This window comes from Anomaloglossus baeobatrachus, chromosome 11 (genome assembly GCF_048569485.1).
Source record: "Anomaloglossus baeobatrachus isolate aAnoBae1 chromosome 11, aAnoBae1.hap1, whole genome shotgun sequence".
Lineage (NCBI taxonomy): Eukaryota > Metazoa > Chordata > Amphibia > Anura > Aromobatidae > Anomaloglossus > Anomaloglossus baeobatrachus.
The window spans coordinates 120,325,663-120,340,315 of record NC_134363.1 but is presented as its reverse complement, the minus strand read 5'-3'; the positions used below and the strand labels follow the sequence as shown (position 1 = coordinate 120,340,315).

The following is a 14,653-nucleotide window of genomic DNA, read 5'->3' as shown; positions in this document are numbered from 1 at the left end:
TGGGACGAGCTGATCCAGCTCCAGACCCCAGGACCTTTCTCCTCCGTGTCCACTTCCTGACTGACTCACGTTTTACAGTCTGCTCCCACTAACTAAACCCCACCTCCAGACTGGCTTCAGGACTGTGCTTCCCTTAAGGTTCAACTTGCCGTAACCACGGCCTAATGGAGTGTCGTTAAATTAAGAGTGTATGTGTGTATGTGTGCAACAACTTGTGACCTCCTCCTGGGATACCACACCTCTGGCTGAGGTGCAGTACCTCTGTAGTGACTGGAGCCTCAGGGGCGCCACATATGCATCTGTAGCACCCAGAGGGCAGGGGGAATCATGGACGGGATCTCGTACCTGAGTTTACTCTTCGCCGGGGCCGGTGTGATGATCTGGGATGTCACGGTGGCCTGCCCGGCTTCGTGCCCCGAGGTGTACATCAATAAGGAGGGAAGATGATGGGGATTGTAGTACGAAGATTGTCGTGAGGCCACCTGTGGTACGCGGCCAGAGATTAGCCGCCGCTGCTGTCGCTGTCCTCTGGGGCGGATGGTAATAGCAGCTGAGATGGTGTTGCTCCCCACAGGTGGAGTGGGCCCCGGGGAGGATGATGAGGGGAGTAGTGATGGCGAAGGCCTTTAACGCCAAGGTGCAGGGCGGCGGTGCCGGTAATGAGTCTGAGTCAGATTCTGTGTTTCCAGGTATCTTTACTCACTCTTTGTGAAGCTCGCCCGGGTAGTACTGGTCACTCACTGTAATGGGATCTGTTGAACCCGAATTCCTTTGGAGGTCAGTCTGGTGTTATGCACGGTGGGCCCTTCCATATAGCGCCTTGTGTGTCAGATCCCCGTGGCTTAAAACTACTTGCGGACCCCAGTTCATCTCGAGTAGTACTAGTGTCACTATTTGCAGGTGCCGCGGTTCCTCAATGGCCCCGGATCCTCTCTGGCACTTTGTTTTCGGGCTCTTTGTGGCCAGGGAAGCTTGAAACCTCCCTGTCCTGGCAGATTCTGGAAAACCAACTTGGAGTGTGATCTTCCCTAGGGTCCTGCACCCTGCATGGCGCCGGTTCCGAGGAAGCGTTTAAGCTCATGCCTCGGCAACCGCATGAACAACTCCTCCGTCCCACCGGAGGACCGGGAAGGCACGTCTACTCCTTTCCTCTCCTGCTGGAGAACTTGTAACTGCTGTGTTGGCTCCTAACTCCCCTTAGTGACTGCCCCTCCCCTGAGTCCCTGTCACTAGTGGGTGGTGCCTCCCATGTTTGAAGGAAACCTTAAGACCCTACCCTAACCCGGTCCCCATTGGGGATAGCAACCTGGTGGTGTATTTGAGTGTGTAAATGGTGGAACCGGTACCGATCTCCTCCGGATACGGGTTGAGCACTACACCTTAAATCAGGTGCAATGCTCTGTGGAAAATAAGGTAAATCAGGCTCTACCACTCAGTAGGTAGGTGATATTGAGGTAAACAAATATAGTACAATAATAACCTCAGCACTCAAATGGACAAGAGAAGATCTTAGAATTTTGAAAATGTTTAATTAGATAAACTGGCAGTGGTGGCAATGGAGACAGTTGACGCTACTATCTCCTTTGCCACCACTGCCTCACCAGGACGTCTCTTCCTCCCCAGGCTCTCACCGGCAGTGGCACTATTCCCCCAAAACTGTATTCCATGATCCCTGGTTGAACCTTCTGTACTGCAAAAATGTGGCACCTCTGAAATTATTTTGCTTGGCAGTTCACCTGTGACTCGTGTCTCCTCTTTCTTTCCACGCAAAACCTCGAGAAAGGCTTGTAAAGCCGAAACGTCGGGTTTGCTATACCTTTTTTGCACTTTTTTGCAGTTTATCCATACCTCCCAACATTCAAAGATGAGAAAGAGGGACAAAGTATGCGGCGCGCGGCAATTTTAAGCCACGCCCTTAACCACACCCATTTTGCAATCTGTCACGCCCACATCCAATCCTTTTCAGCACTGCTGATCACATTGTATAAGGCTGCGTGCCCACGATCAGTATTTGCAGCATTTTGGATGTAGCGTGTTTTTGCTGTGTCCGCATTGTACAGTACAAGCACAGTGGAGGGGTTTCTAGAAACCCCGTGCCCACTGTGCTTGTTTTTTCTGCAGCAAACACTGACCTGCGGAGCGTCTTTCCAGACTGCAGCATATCAATTGTTTGTTGCAGTTGCATGCGTCCTCCGTAGGGAGAACACAGCAGGAGACCGCAGCGCACTGAACCCTGATCGTGGGCAGAGGCAGCTGCGTTCTCCTGCGGAGGAGACATGCAGCCCCGCAGGTCAGGACCCGCTGCCTCCAGGACACAGCGAGTCCTGATCATGGGCACAGGCAGCTGTGGTCTCCTGCGGAGGAGACGTGCAGCCTCGCAGATCAGGACGCGCTGTCTCCAGGATACAGCGAGTCCTGATCGTGGGCACAGGCAGCTGTGGTCTCCTGCGGAGGAGACGTGCAGCCCCGCAGATCAGGACGCGCTGCCTCCAGGATACAGTGAGTCCTGATCCTGGGCACAGGCAGCTGTGGTCTCCTGCGGAGGAGACGTGCAGCCCCGCAGATCAGGATGCGCTGCCTCCAGGATACAGCGAGTCCTGATCGTGGGCACAGGCAGCTGTGGTCTCCTGCGGAGGAGACGTGCAGCCCCGCAGATCAGGACGCGCTGCCTCCAGGATACAGCGAGTCCTGATCGTGGGCACAGGCAGCTGTGGTCTCCTGCGGAGGAGATGTGCAGCCCCGCAGATCAGGACGCGCTGCCTCCAGGACACAGCGAGTCCTGATCGTGGGCACAGGCATACGCACATATACGGTACATATTTAAAGACAAGTTCCCTAAAATAAATATAAACAGACAAATCTATACACAGTCATCTGCACTGACATACATAGATATATACATCATACATATACACACATTGGAGGTAATAATATGGGGAAGCCGGCAGCAGCCGCACTCACCTACCCCGCTTGTCTCTATCCAGCTCCTCCTCGGCATGTGATCACTTGGCAACACTTTAACAGACCTAGCCACGCACAGTACACACTGACATTGCTGTGTATGTATCACAAGGGAGGATGGGGGTTTTATATACTATAATTAATATATATATATATATATATATATATATATACACACACACTGTGTATATACAGCACAGGAGGGGCTGGGGGCTACAGTACATACAGCACAGCACAGGAGGGGCTGGGGGCTACAGTATATACAGCACAGGAGGGGCTGGGGGTTACAGTATATACAGCACAGGAGGGGCTGGGGGCTACAGTATATACAGCACAGGAGGGGCTGGGGGCTACAGTATATACAGCACAGGAGGGGCTGGGGGCTACAGTACATACAGCACAGCACAGGAGGGGCTGGGGGTTACAGTATATACAGCAGAAGAGGGGCTGGGGGCTACAGTATATACAGCACAGGAGGGGCTGGGGGCTACAGTATATACAGCAGAGGAGGGGCTGGGGCTACAGTATATACAGCACAGGAGGGGCTGGGGCTACAGTATATACAGCACAGGAGGGGCTGGGGGCTACAGTATATACAGCACAGGAGGGGCTGGGGGCTACAGTATATACAGCACAGGAGGGGCTGGGGCTACAGTATATACAGCACAGGAGGGTCTTGGGGCATAGACAGTACTTGAGGGGCATTCATATTAGGCCTGTTTCAGATGTCAGTGATTCTGGTATGTATGTGCTACTTTTTATACGTACCAGAATCACTGACCTATGCAGACCAACCATAATCAATGGGTCTGCACTCTGCACACACATCAGTGATTTTTCACTGACCGTGTCTCCGTGCGGCGTACATGCGTATCCGTGATTGCCGCACAGAAACATGTCTGCTTTTTTTCTGGCATCACTGATGTCCCACAGACCACACTATGGTGTGATCCGTGAAACATGTACCAGAAAAATACGGACATTTAAAATAAAAATCTTTTTCAACTCACCTTCTCCAGCGATGCTGAGTTCGGCAGCTGCCCTCTGCTTCTTCCTGCCTGGCTCATTATGGCATGCATATTCATTTATGCAGCCAGAGCCGACTCGGAAGCAGCTGCAGAGGTGAGAGAGAGGTGGCTGGATGCTGAATCGCGGGATTCTTCAGCACCACGGAGAGCAGGAGCGGGGGCAGGTGAGTATATGTCCATGTGCAATCACGGAGTACGGATCACGTATCATGGATTGCACATGGACAACCACTGTGTGCCGTGAATCACGGAGTATGAAGGAACATATGCGTGTTTAACACATCAGTGAAGAACGTCTGTGTTTTTCACTGAGGGGCATACACGTTACTAAGGGGTATACACATTACTGGGGGAAATACACTTTACTGTGGGGCATACAAATTACTGGTAGCATAGATATTACCAAGGCTACTTTCACACATCCGGTTTGAGCACTGTGGCTCAATCCGGCTGTGAAACCTATGCAACGGATGCGGCGAAAACACCGCATCCTTTGCATAAGTTTTTACATGCGGCCGGTCCGGTTTTTTTCCGGTTGCGTCACGCTACTGAGCATGCGCAGTGGAAGAAACCGCATGCGGCGGCCAGATGCGTTTTTTCCGCATCGCGCCGCATCCGGCGTCCATAGGCATGCATTGAAAATGCGCTGCAGCGGCCGGATGCGGCGCGATGCATTTTTTTTTGCCGGAGCAAAAAACGTTGCAGGCCGCGGCATCGGCTAAATCTGCCGCATGCGGCAAAAACCGGACCGAACGCAAGCCCATGCGGCACAATACGGCACTAATGTAAGTCTATGCAAAAAAAAACGCAACCGGCGGCAAAACAAACGGTTGCGGTTTTTCTGCAGAGTGCCGTATTGTTCCGCAGAGCAAAAACCGGATGTGTGAAAGTAGCCTAAGGGGCATATAGCTCTGGTGTTGGGGCTTATACAGATCTGGGGGCACATACAGCTCCGATGGGGTGGCTGGGGGCATACAAATCTGGTGTTGGGGCTGGGGGGCACACCGATCTGGTGAGGGGGGGTGGCTGGAGGCATATAGCTCTGGTGAGGAGAGGGCTGCTGGGGCATACATATCTGGTGAGGGGGGGGGGCTGGGATATAATATCTGGTGGGAGGGGGCTGGAGGCATACAGAGCTGGGGGGTGCTGGGGGGCATATAGATCTGGTGGGGTGGCTGGGGGGTATACAAATCTGGTGTGGGGGCTGGGGGACATACAAATCTGGTGAGGGGGGTGGCTGGAGGCATATAGCTCTGGTGAGGTGAGGGCTGCTGGGGCATACATATCTGGTGGGAGGGGGCTGGAGGCATACAGAGCTGGGGTGTGCTGGGGGGCATATAGATCTGGTGGGGGGGTATACAAATTTGGTGAGGGGGCCATACAGATGTGGTGAGGGGGGTGACTGGAGGCATATAGCTCTGGTGAGGAGGGGGTGACTGGAGGCATATAGCTTTGGGTAGGTGGGGGGGGTCACATACATCGTTCCTTGGTGTTCAGCTGCTCCTCTTCCTGCAGTCTCTTTATCTGTGGACAGAGCTCAGCATGTTGCTCGGTAGCTCCGCCCACAGATGCACTTCCGTACACAAACAGCCCAGCAGTGAGCAGTGAGTGCACGCTGAGCTGCAGATTTAAAGTGCCGGCAGGCAGAGTGCTGCTGCCGCCCACCCATAACAGCGGCAGCAGAGCCAGAGCAGTGAAGCAGCGCTCGGCTCTGCTCTGCTCATGTGCATTAGGAGGGGGAGAAAGTCAGACGGGGAGAGAGCGGGTGGACGGAGCCACGGGCGGGACAAAAAGCCTCACGATCGTGACACCGGGACACCCGCTGAAATCCGGTACAGTCCCGCTGTATCCGGGACGGTTGGGAGGTATGGTTTATCAAATTAAAAATTTTCAAAATTCTCAGATCTTCTCTTGTCCATTTCAATACTCTGTGGCAACTGAAGCCTCAGGGCGCCACTCATGGTGGTGAGGTGTACAACTGACATATAATCCACTGTAGTGATAAAGCATTGCAGGGAATTATAAAAACGCAAAAAAAAAACCAACACAAACAATTGAGATGCTGCTTCTTTTTTGGCAACAAAATCTGCAAGTAAAAAAAGATGCAGCATGTGCACAGCAAGTCAGGATTCTCATAGACTTTGCTGGGGTGCATTTTCCCCTGCAGTATTGATTAAAATCTGCAAGGAATAACACATGAAAAAAACACAGTGTGTGCACATTGCCTTATTTATTCTTCTTTGCTCCCCTAAGGCTATGTTCACACAGTGCGTTTTTTTTCTGCAATAAAATGTGTCAAAACCTCATCTCTCAGCAGGAAATAACCTGTGGTTTTGGTGCGGCATTTCTGGCGTTTTTGCACTTTCTCATTGATTTCTATGGGTGAAAACCTGCAGCAAAAATGGTGAAAGAATTGATACACTCATTCTTACAAACAACCAAGGCAATTGCCATTTTGGTAAGGAAAAAAAATGTGTTTTTGTATGTGCATGAGATTTCTGGAATCTCATAGGCTTTGCTGGGACTTTGAAGCCAGTGTTTAATTTGCATGGATTTTCATAAAACCAAGGCAAAAACCGTGCAAAAAAAAAAAAAAAAAGCTGCAAAAACACCTTGTGTGAACATAGTTTTAGTGTTGTGTTTTGTTTTAAATCTGTCATACAGCTCCAGATATCTGAGACTTTACAGCGCTTTACATATATCAGCATCTCTGTCTCCACTGGGGCTCACAATCTATTCCCTATCTGTATGTCTTTGGAGTGTGGGAGGAAACCGGAGAACCTGGAGGAAATCCAGGCAAACACAGGGAGAACATACAAACTCCTTGTCCTTGGTGGGATTTGAACCCAGGACCCCAGCGCTACAAGACTGCAGTGCTAACCACTGAGCCACCATGTCATTTTAGTGCTAATTTTTTATGGTCTTTGCCAAATGGGCGTAGCTCATAAGGCAGCCCCAGAGGATCCAGTGAGTCACGCCCACTTGGAAAATACTGTGAAATTGAGAACTAAATTAAAAAGAGCCATTTCTTTGGAATGGTATGGTGGATTTAAAAGAAAAGAAAAAAAAAGGAAACCTCAGAGTGTCTTAGGAATAAAATATGAGAAACAAGTCACTTCTGACCTGGTGACAGGTGCTCTTTAATGACTCTGAAGCACTATACAACTGTATTTTCAAGTGTGAACATGTCCGATAGATTAAAGTGAGGTTTATCATCACGTTTCTTTATGACTTGTAATCGCTGTATTATCTCTGGCAGGTTTGGAGAAGAGCCAGTCTAAAAAAGCTAAGGAGATTGCATTTAGTTTAGCACAAAAGTGGGTCAAAGTCAACTACGATGCTTATAAGAAGTATAAAGCGATGTTTGAAAAAGTAAGTTGTTTAGATAGAGAATCATTGGCTATTCTTCTAATGTCCATCACGGGATAAGACCCCTGACACATGGCATAATAAAGGGCATAAAGCCTGTACGGTGACTTACAGAGCTGTACACAGTTGGTGTGTCATTTAAGGTGTTTGCCAAAAAAGTTTGGTCACAGAAGTCTATGAAAAAAGCCTTTGTATGTCTTTGTGTAAAATCCACTTGGAGGTGCAGTATTAGCCCATAGATTTCTATGGTTGCTTCATAACAGAAACCGGCAACACGAATCTGTAATGTGGTGTGCCACTTTTGGTGCTTCGTTTGTGACTGTCTGGCTGCACATTGGCAGAAATCGCTTTGCCTTCTATATATCACGGACGGCATCTCCGCTACTGAGCATGTGTGACTGCCGTACTGCACACATTAGATGGCCATCCTTTTAACAAATTAAAAGAACACCCTATATAACTATACATATATGATTCCAATTAAAAAATTGTTACGTTTTGCATGATAACAGAAAAACATACAGTTTAATCACAGGACAAACGTCTTTAAATTTTAATTAGAAACAAATCACAAAACTTAAGAAAAGTGAATACTCACCTTTTACAGTTAATTTTGCAATCCCCCTTGCAATGAGGTTTTTTTGACAAAACGTACATCCTTTTGCTTTTCACATTAAACCAATAAAACAAGAGCAATGTAAAGAGAACCTGTCTCTCTGCTGCACAAACCATGGACTAAACTAGTCTGGGGCTGCTGCCGGCCGTTTTTCTCCTCCGTGATCCACTTTTACTGACTACTGTGGTCTCAGTATTCATCCCATTCACGAGCACTTTTGGCAGCTCTGTGCAGTCTGTCACTGCAGGCCCACTCATGAGCAGGGTCAATCTGCCTCTGTAGCTGCCCTTCTCTGTTGCCCCAGGCTCACACATTATGGCAGCCCCATGCTACCCATCTAGCAGCCTCCCACCAAGTCACAAGGTCTTTTACAACTAGCATCAGTTGGGGGGTATATGGCAAACTCCCTCCTGAGCCCTAAAGCACAGACCCCTGCTCACCAACCTAAGCTCTGATGATCTGGCCACTTTCTTCTTACAAAAGATCAACGACATCCGCAAAGAAATCTTTGAAAAATCCCCTCAGAGCCTGGATCTGCTCCTCTCCCGCACCTCAAGCTCACTATCCATACTCGAGCCTATCACAGAAGAAGAAGTGACGCGTCGCCTTGCCTCTTCCCGCCCAACAACATGCACCAGTGACCCTCTTCCCTCACATCTCCTTCAGGCTCTCTCCCCAGCTGTCACTACCTTACCAAAATGTTTAACCTCTCACTTTCATCAGGTATATTTCCTTCATCATTTAAACATGCCATCATAACCCCTCTACTTAAAAAACCTTCTCTCAATCAGAACTGTGCCGCTAAGTACAGACCAGTCTCTAACCTTCCCTTTATCTCTAAGCTCCTGGAACGCTTGGTCCACTCTCAGCTAATCCGCTATTTATCTGAAAACTCACTTCTTTATCCCTCTCAATCTGGTTTCCTCTCTTAACACTCCTCCGAAACGGCCCTCACCAAAGTCTCAAATGATCTATTAACAGCAAAATCTAAAGGCCACTATTCCCTATTGTTTCTCTTGGATCTCTCAGCTGCTTTTGACACTGTGGACCACCAACTTCTCCTTACCATGCTCCGCTCTATTGGCCTCAAGGACACTGCTCTCGCCTGGTTCTCCTCCTATCTCTCCGACCGCTCCTTCACTATTTCCTTTGCTGGCTCTTACTCCACTCCTCTCCCCCTCACCTTCGTTGTTCCTCAAGGCTCAGTCTTGGGCCCTCTCCTTTACTCTCTATACATCGCCCCTATTGGACAAACCATCAGCAGATTCGGTTTCCAATACCATTTCTATGCTGATGACACCCAATTATATACATCATCTCCAATCATCATCCCTGCTTTGTTACAAAATACCAGAGATTGTCTGTCTGCTGTCTCTCAAAGCATGTATCTGAAACTGAATCTCTCCAAAACTGAGTTTCTTGTGTTTCCTCCCTCTACCAACCAACCTACACCCGACATCTCAATTACCTTTGATGATTATTCCCAAGCAGCATGCTCACTGTCTTGGGGTCATATTTGACTCAGAACTCTCCTTCATTCCCCATATACAATCACTCACTCGCACATGTCACCTACATCTCAAAAACATCTCCAGAATCCGACCATTTCTTACTTTCAAAACTGCAAAAACCCTTACCGTCGCTCTTATTCATTCCCACCTGGATTACTGCAACTCTTTATTGATTGGTCTCCCTCGGACCAAACTCTCCCCTCTCCAATCCATCTTGAATGCAGCAGCCAGGGTCATATTCCTGTCCAGCCGCTTCACCGATGCCTCCACCTTGTGCCAGTCACTACACTGGCTACCTATCAGCTACATTATAGAATACAAACTCATATCCCTCACCCACAAAGCGCTACTCTCCACAGCTCTGCACCACCATATATCTCATCCCTCATCTCTGTCTATCATCCTACCCGCACCCTTCATTCCGCAAATGATTTTAGACTAACATCCTCCATAATACGAACCTCACACCTCCGTCTCCAAGACTTTTCTCGTGCCGCGCCAGTTTTCTGGAATGCACTACCCCAAAGAATGCGACTAATATCCAGCCCCCAAGTTTTTAAGCGTACATTAAAAACACATCTCTTCAGACAAGCTTATCATAACAACTTACTAACCTAACTCTCCCCCGTCCCACCTTCTAAATGCTACTCGTAACCTTCTCTCTCCTATTTCTGTCCTCACATCCTACATACAACCAATAGCACGTAAGGGCACCCAAAAGGTTACTGTCTAAAGACCAGATCATTCATCTTTATATGTAACCAATAAACTAGCATAACGATGGCCGGCCAGATCTACAAGTGTGCTTCACCTTTTGTGTCCCCCTTCTTCCCCATAGATTGTAAGCTTTTGAGCAGGGCCCTCATTCCTACTGTAGCTGTTGAATTATGTACTATTTTGTTTTGTTTTTGTCTATACAACCCCCCACCTGATTGTAAAGTGCTGTGGAATATGTTGGCGCTATATAAATAAACTTTATTATTATTATTATTATTAGTGATGCCACATCCAGCACTCTAGTCTATCCCTAATGTCTGCTAAGTTCGCTGACCTTGTACCCGCACACTTCTTCGTTTCTGAGCCCAGATTTGGGATGTTAAATTAGATTGCAGGAAAAGAAAGAGATCTGATGATGAAAAGGAAGCTCATGGCAAAGACGTAAAAAAGCTTTCTTTAATGTATCCAAAATATAAAAACACAAATCGGTCGAGAACATCAAAATTAAGGCAAATTAATAAAGGGACCCCTGGAAACGGATGCGTTTTGGCTTATGCCTTAATCATGATTAGCCACAAGCTTCTTTTTCATCTCTCTTTTCCTGCAATTCTACTTTGTTAAATTGGATTCACACAGGAGGAGTCTTTATCCAAAAATTTTTCAAATCTAAATCCCCAATAAAGTATTTGAACAATAAGTCATACAGGGTGATTGATAGTGGCAGTAAATGGTGCTGGATCCAATGGATGACTGTCCTGATGTCACATTGTGATAACTGTTGCTTTCCTTGTATTTCCTCAGTATGATGTTGAAGGTGATGGCAAACCAGGAGGAGGAGGGGAATATGAAGTACAGGTAAGATGACCAAAAAATCCAAAGAACTTTAAACTTGGTGCAGAATTACACTTAGTTTTCATTAAGGGGTTGTCCCACCACAGTGGACAGGTATTCCCAATCTACAGAATCCATGATAAAGTTCTGATTGATGATAGTATACCTCTCCCCCTTTAAAAAAGGCTATATTCAGAAAAACTGATTGTCATGAATCTCCAGCTCGTTAGTTCACTCACAACCGCATTTGTACCCGTCCTTTAACCATATGGTCATTTTCTTCTCTACAGCTGGGCTTTGGGTGGACCAATGGAGTGATCATGCAGCTTCTGGACCTCTACAGATCTCGTCTGACAAGTTCAGCCATCAGCACCTCCTTTTCTGGCATAGCTTTTATACTGCCTATATTTCTCATTACTTTTTGGGTGTAAAAACCCTGTTTGCTACGTTCAATAGACTAATTCACTTAATTGTCTCATTTTCTCCCCTTTTTCTGCCTGTTAGTAGATTCTATGTCCCTTATTTTCTTTGTAATTTTTTTTCCAGTCTGTACAATAAGGCTGAGTTCACATGTCCTGCAGGCAGCCGTTAGCAGGATCCGTTAGAAAGATTTTTTTTGTCCATTGTTAAATAACGGATTTCTACTGGATATAAAGTAAATACATGGGCATAATGGCGCTGTGCTGCTGATCAAATGGATACCTGCAGTGAAGAAAACAGATGTTTGGTTGCTGAATAATATTCCTCTAAAGTTTTCATGATCTCATCCGTGAATCGAGGCAGGCCTGGGGGAGTAGGGTCGTCTTTTTTTCCGCCCCCTCAGTCTACCTGCTCTTTCTTTTACAGCTTCACCGATTATTTAGTGACCTCTTTCCTTTATGAAATTATGCGACACTGCCATGTTTGCTGTGGGCAACGTCTGTGCAGTTTGATTCTGCAGGTCTTCAATACAATGGCGCTGGATGCAGCGCATATGCAGACTGACATTTCAGCTCAATGACCTCTTCATTAACCCGAAATCTCGAACTGCGAATGCACCGTATCCGGCACCATTTTATTAAAGGGAACCTGTCACCGGATGTTTATAATACTCACCTAACGGTCGGTGCAGAGTAGACTGGTCGGATGCGCGTCTTCGTTCTGAGTAGGGCAGATCAAAGTATTGTAGTGCGTCTGCGCAGGACCTCAATGTCGGCTAGTGTAGCTGACATAGAACGCGTCATCACACTAGCTTCAGAAGGAGGACAAAGATGGCTGAAAGAGGAGGAGCGGACCCGGAGAACAGAGACGTCCATCCGACCAGTCTGCCCCGCACCGACCGTTAGGTGAGTATTATAAACATCCGGTGACAGGTTCCCTTTAAAAACTGAACGCAGTGTGATTCTACAGACTGCCTTCAATAAAATGTTGCAAGATGCGGCGCATGCACAAATCAATATATTGGCTTAATGAATAGGTCATCTGAGTCTGCACATGTGCCGCATCTAGTGTCATTTTATTGAAGACTTGCAGATCGCCCGTAGAATCACATTGCACATGTGCTGCCCACCACAATCATGTAGCGGAGACGTGGAATTTAAAAAAGAAACAGAGGACGCAGGCAGAGGGGCGGAGAAGAAGATCCTACAACCCAAGGTTCGCCCTCATTCACGAATGATGTCATCCTGAAAAGTTTAGAGGAAGAATATTCAAACTAGAAGAAATTATTATTTTTTGGAGGCAGTATATCAAATTTTTACTAGCAGTCCTACCTTCATTAAGTATTTAAAACATCAATTTTTCTCATGGCAGCTTTTCCACAAAAAGATACAGTCCGCAATATGTCCAAAGAAAACTCGATGCGTTTCCCCCCACTAATATGTATTGGGGTTCATCAGGAGTTTCAAGGCACAATCGCCATTCTGATGCCCAGCTGCATGTGTAGCAGCAAATGTCCCTCAAAAGACGGTGCTTGTGGCAGAGCACCGTCTTTTGAGGGACATTTGCTGCTACACATATTGCGGACTGTATCTTTTTGTGGAAAAGCTGCCATGAGAACATAAGATAAGATAAGTGACCATCTTGAATAATTATCCAAATACATAAACTGCCTATACCTGAACTGGTGAGGGAGTTTAGGGTCAGCTTCCAAGGGCTAGCCGCCGTGGAATGGGGGCACCTATTTAACTTTAGGGTGCGTGTAACGAAAGTTATATCTCCATTGACAGGTAGCGGACAGATTGAGGTAGGGTGTATCTAGACTCCGGTGCCTTAATCTGAATAGACAGTACTGAAAGTTCTAAAAATGGAGAGGTCTCCAATTGTGGCCTCATGAGTTCTTTTTTCGGACTGTGTTCATGCAAAGAGCTGCCGTGAGAACGTTTAAGATAAGTGATCTCTTTATTGAACTAAATTATTTAAATATCTAAACTACCTGTATCTGTACTAGTGAGGGAGTTTAGGGGCAGCTATAAAAGGCTAGCCGTCGTGGAATGGGGGCACCTTCTCAACTTTAGGGTGCGTGTAACATAAGTTATATCTCCATTGACAGGTAGCGGACAGACAGATTTAGGGTGTATCTAGACTTGTTTGCCCTAATCTAGATAAACAGTACCGTGATTTCCACAATAACTCCGCATATAAGGGGGTCCCCAATTGTGGCCCCATTGTGTCCGAACTTTTTGTTTGTTCTTGTTGGTTGTGTGTATCACTCACGGTGTGGGATTAATTTGTACTTTTAAATTTATCTAATAAAAATTGATGTTTTAAATACTTAATGAAGGTAGGACTGCTAGTAAAAAAAAAAAAAGGAAGAATATTCAGCAACCAAGAATCAGATTCCGTCACTGCAGGTGAATCAGCATCACAGCGCCATTATGGCCATGTTTTTACTTTACGGCACTAAATCCTGCTGACAGGTTCTCTGTAAGCCCATCATCAGTGCTATGCAGAGGGGACAGGCTATTAAATAGCTAAGCCAGCCCCCTTCTCTGTCTATATACTGACATTTGGAAAGGAAAGGGGCCTGATATAGCTTTTCAAACTGTTCTGTAGAATATCTTGTTAATTTGATCCAAGGTTTACAAAGTCAGACTAGGTATTGGCCACTGGAAATATATGTAAAGGCATACTCCCGTATACCACTACATCTAGAAATGATGCATTCAATAATATGAGGCATGGCGTGGCCTTTATAAAAATTTATACTATTGAGATATCATGTACCTGTGCATTTGTGTTTTGTTTTTTTTACTATACGTTCCACTGTAAATGAATTATTTGTATTTTTAATATATTTTCGATAAATAAAAAAAATCAACACTGATATGGAAGTTATATTAAGTCTTTGTAATGGAAATTATATGTCCACGGGGCCTCAATTCCCATCTTCAAGCAACACTTTGCAGGTACCCCCAGCAGCAAGATGTATGGTAGGTTGAAGAATGCCCTTAACACTTTTCAATTGATTTGGGAGTTGACTAGAGAAGAGAATGCCTCCAGTGTCACATCATAAGCTGAAAATAGATGTATCGCTCTTAAAGAAAATCTGTCAGCAGGTTTTTGCGATTTCATCTGAGAGCAGCATAATGTAGGCAAAGAGGTTCTGAAACTAACCATGTTTATCTTAGATCACTGGGTGC

At 46.5% G+C, this 14,653-nt stretch overlaps 1 protein-coding gene across 1 annotated transcript in view; it reads left to right on the top strand.

Annotated features, from left to right (window-relative positions):
- Window positions 1-14,337, top strand: part of TREH (trehalase) — a 133,874-nt gene extending 119,537 nt beyond the window's left edge. Inside the window, exons 14-16 of the mRNA XM_075329302.1 lie at window positions 7,249-7,361; window positions 11,004-11,057; window positions 11,324-14,337. Of these exons, the coding sequence (XP_075185417.1) occupies window positions 7,249-7,361; window positions 11,004-11,057; window positions 11,324-11,464 (308 nt within the window). The 3' untranslated portion in view covers window positions 11,465-14,337. The remainder of the gene's footprint in view (window positions 1-7,248; window positions 7,362-11,003; window positions 11,058-11,323) is intronic.
- Window positions 14,338-14,653: the final 316 nt, after the last annotated feature.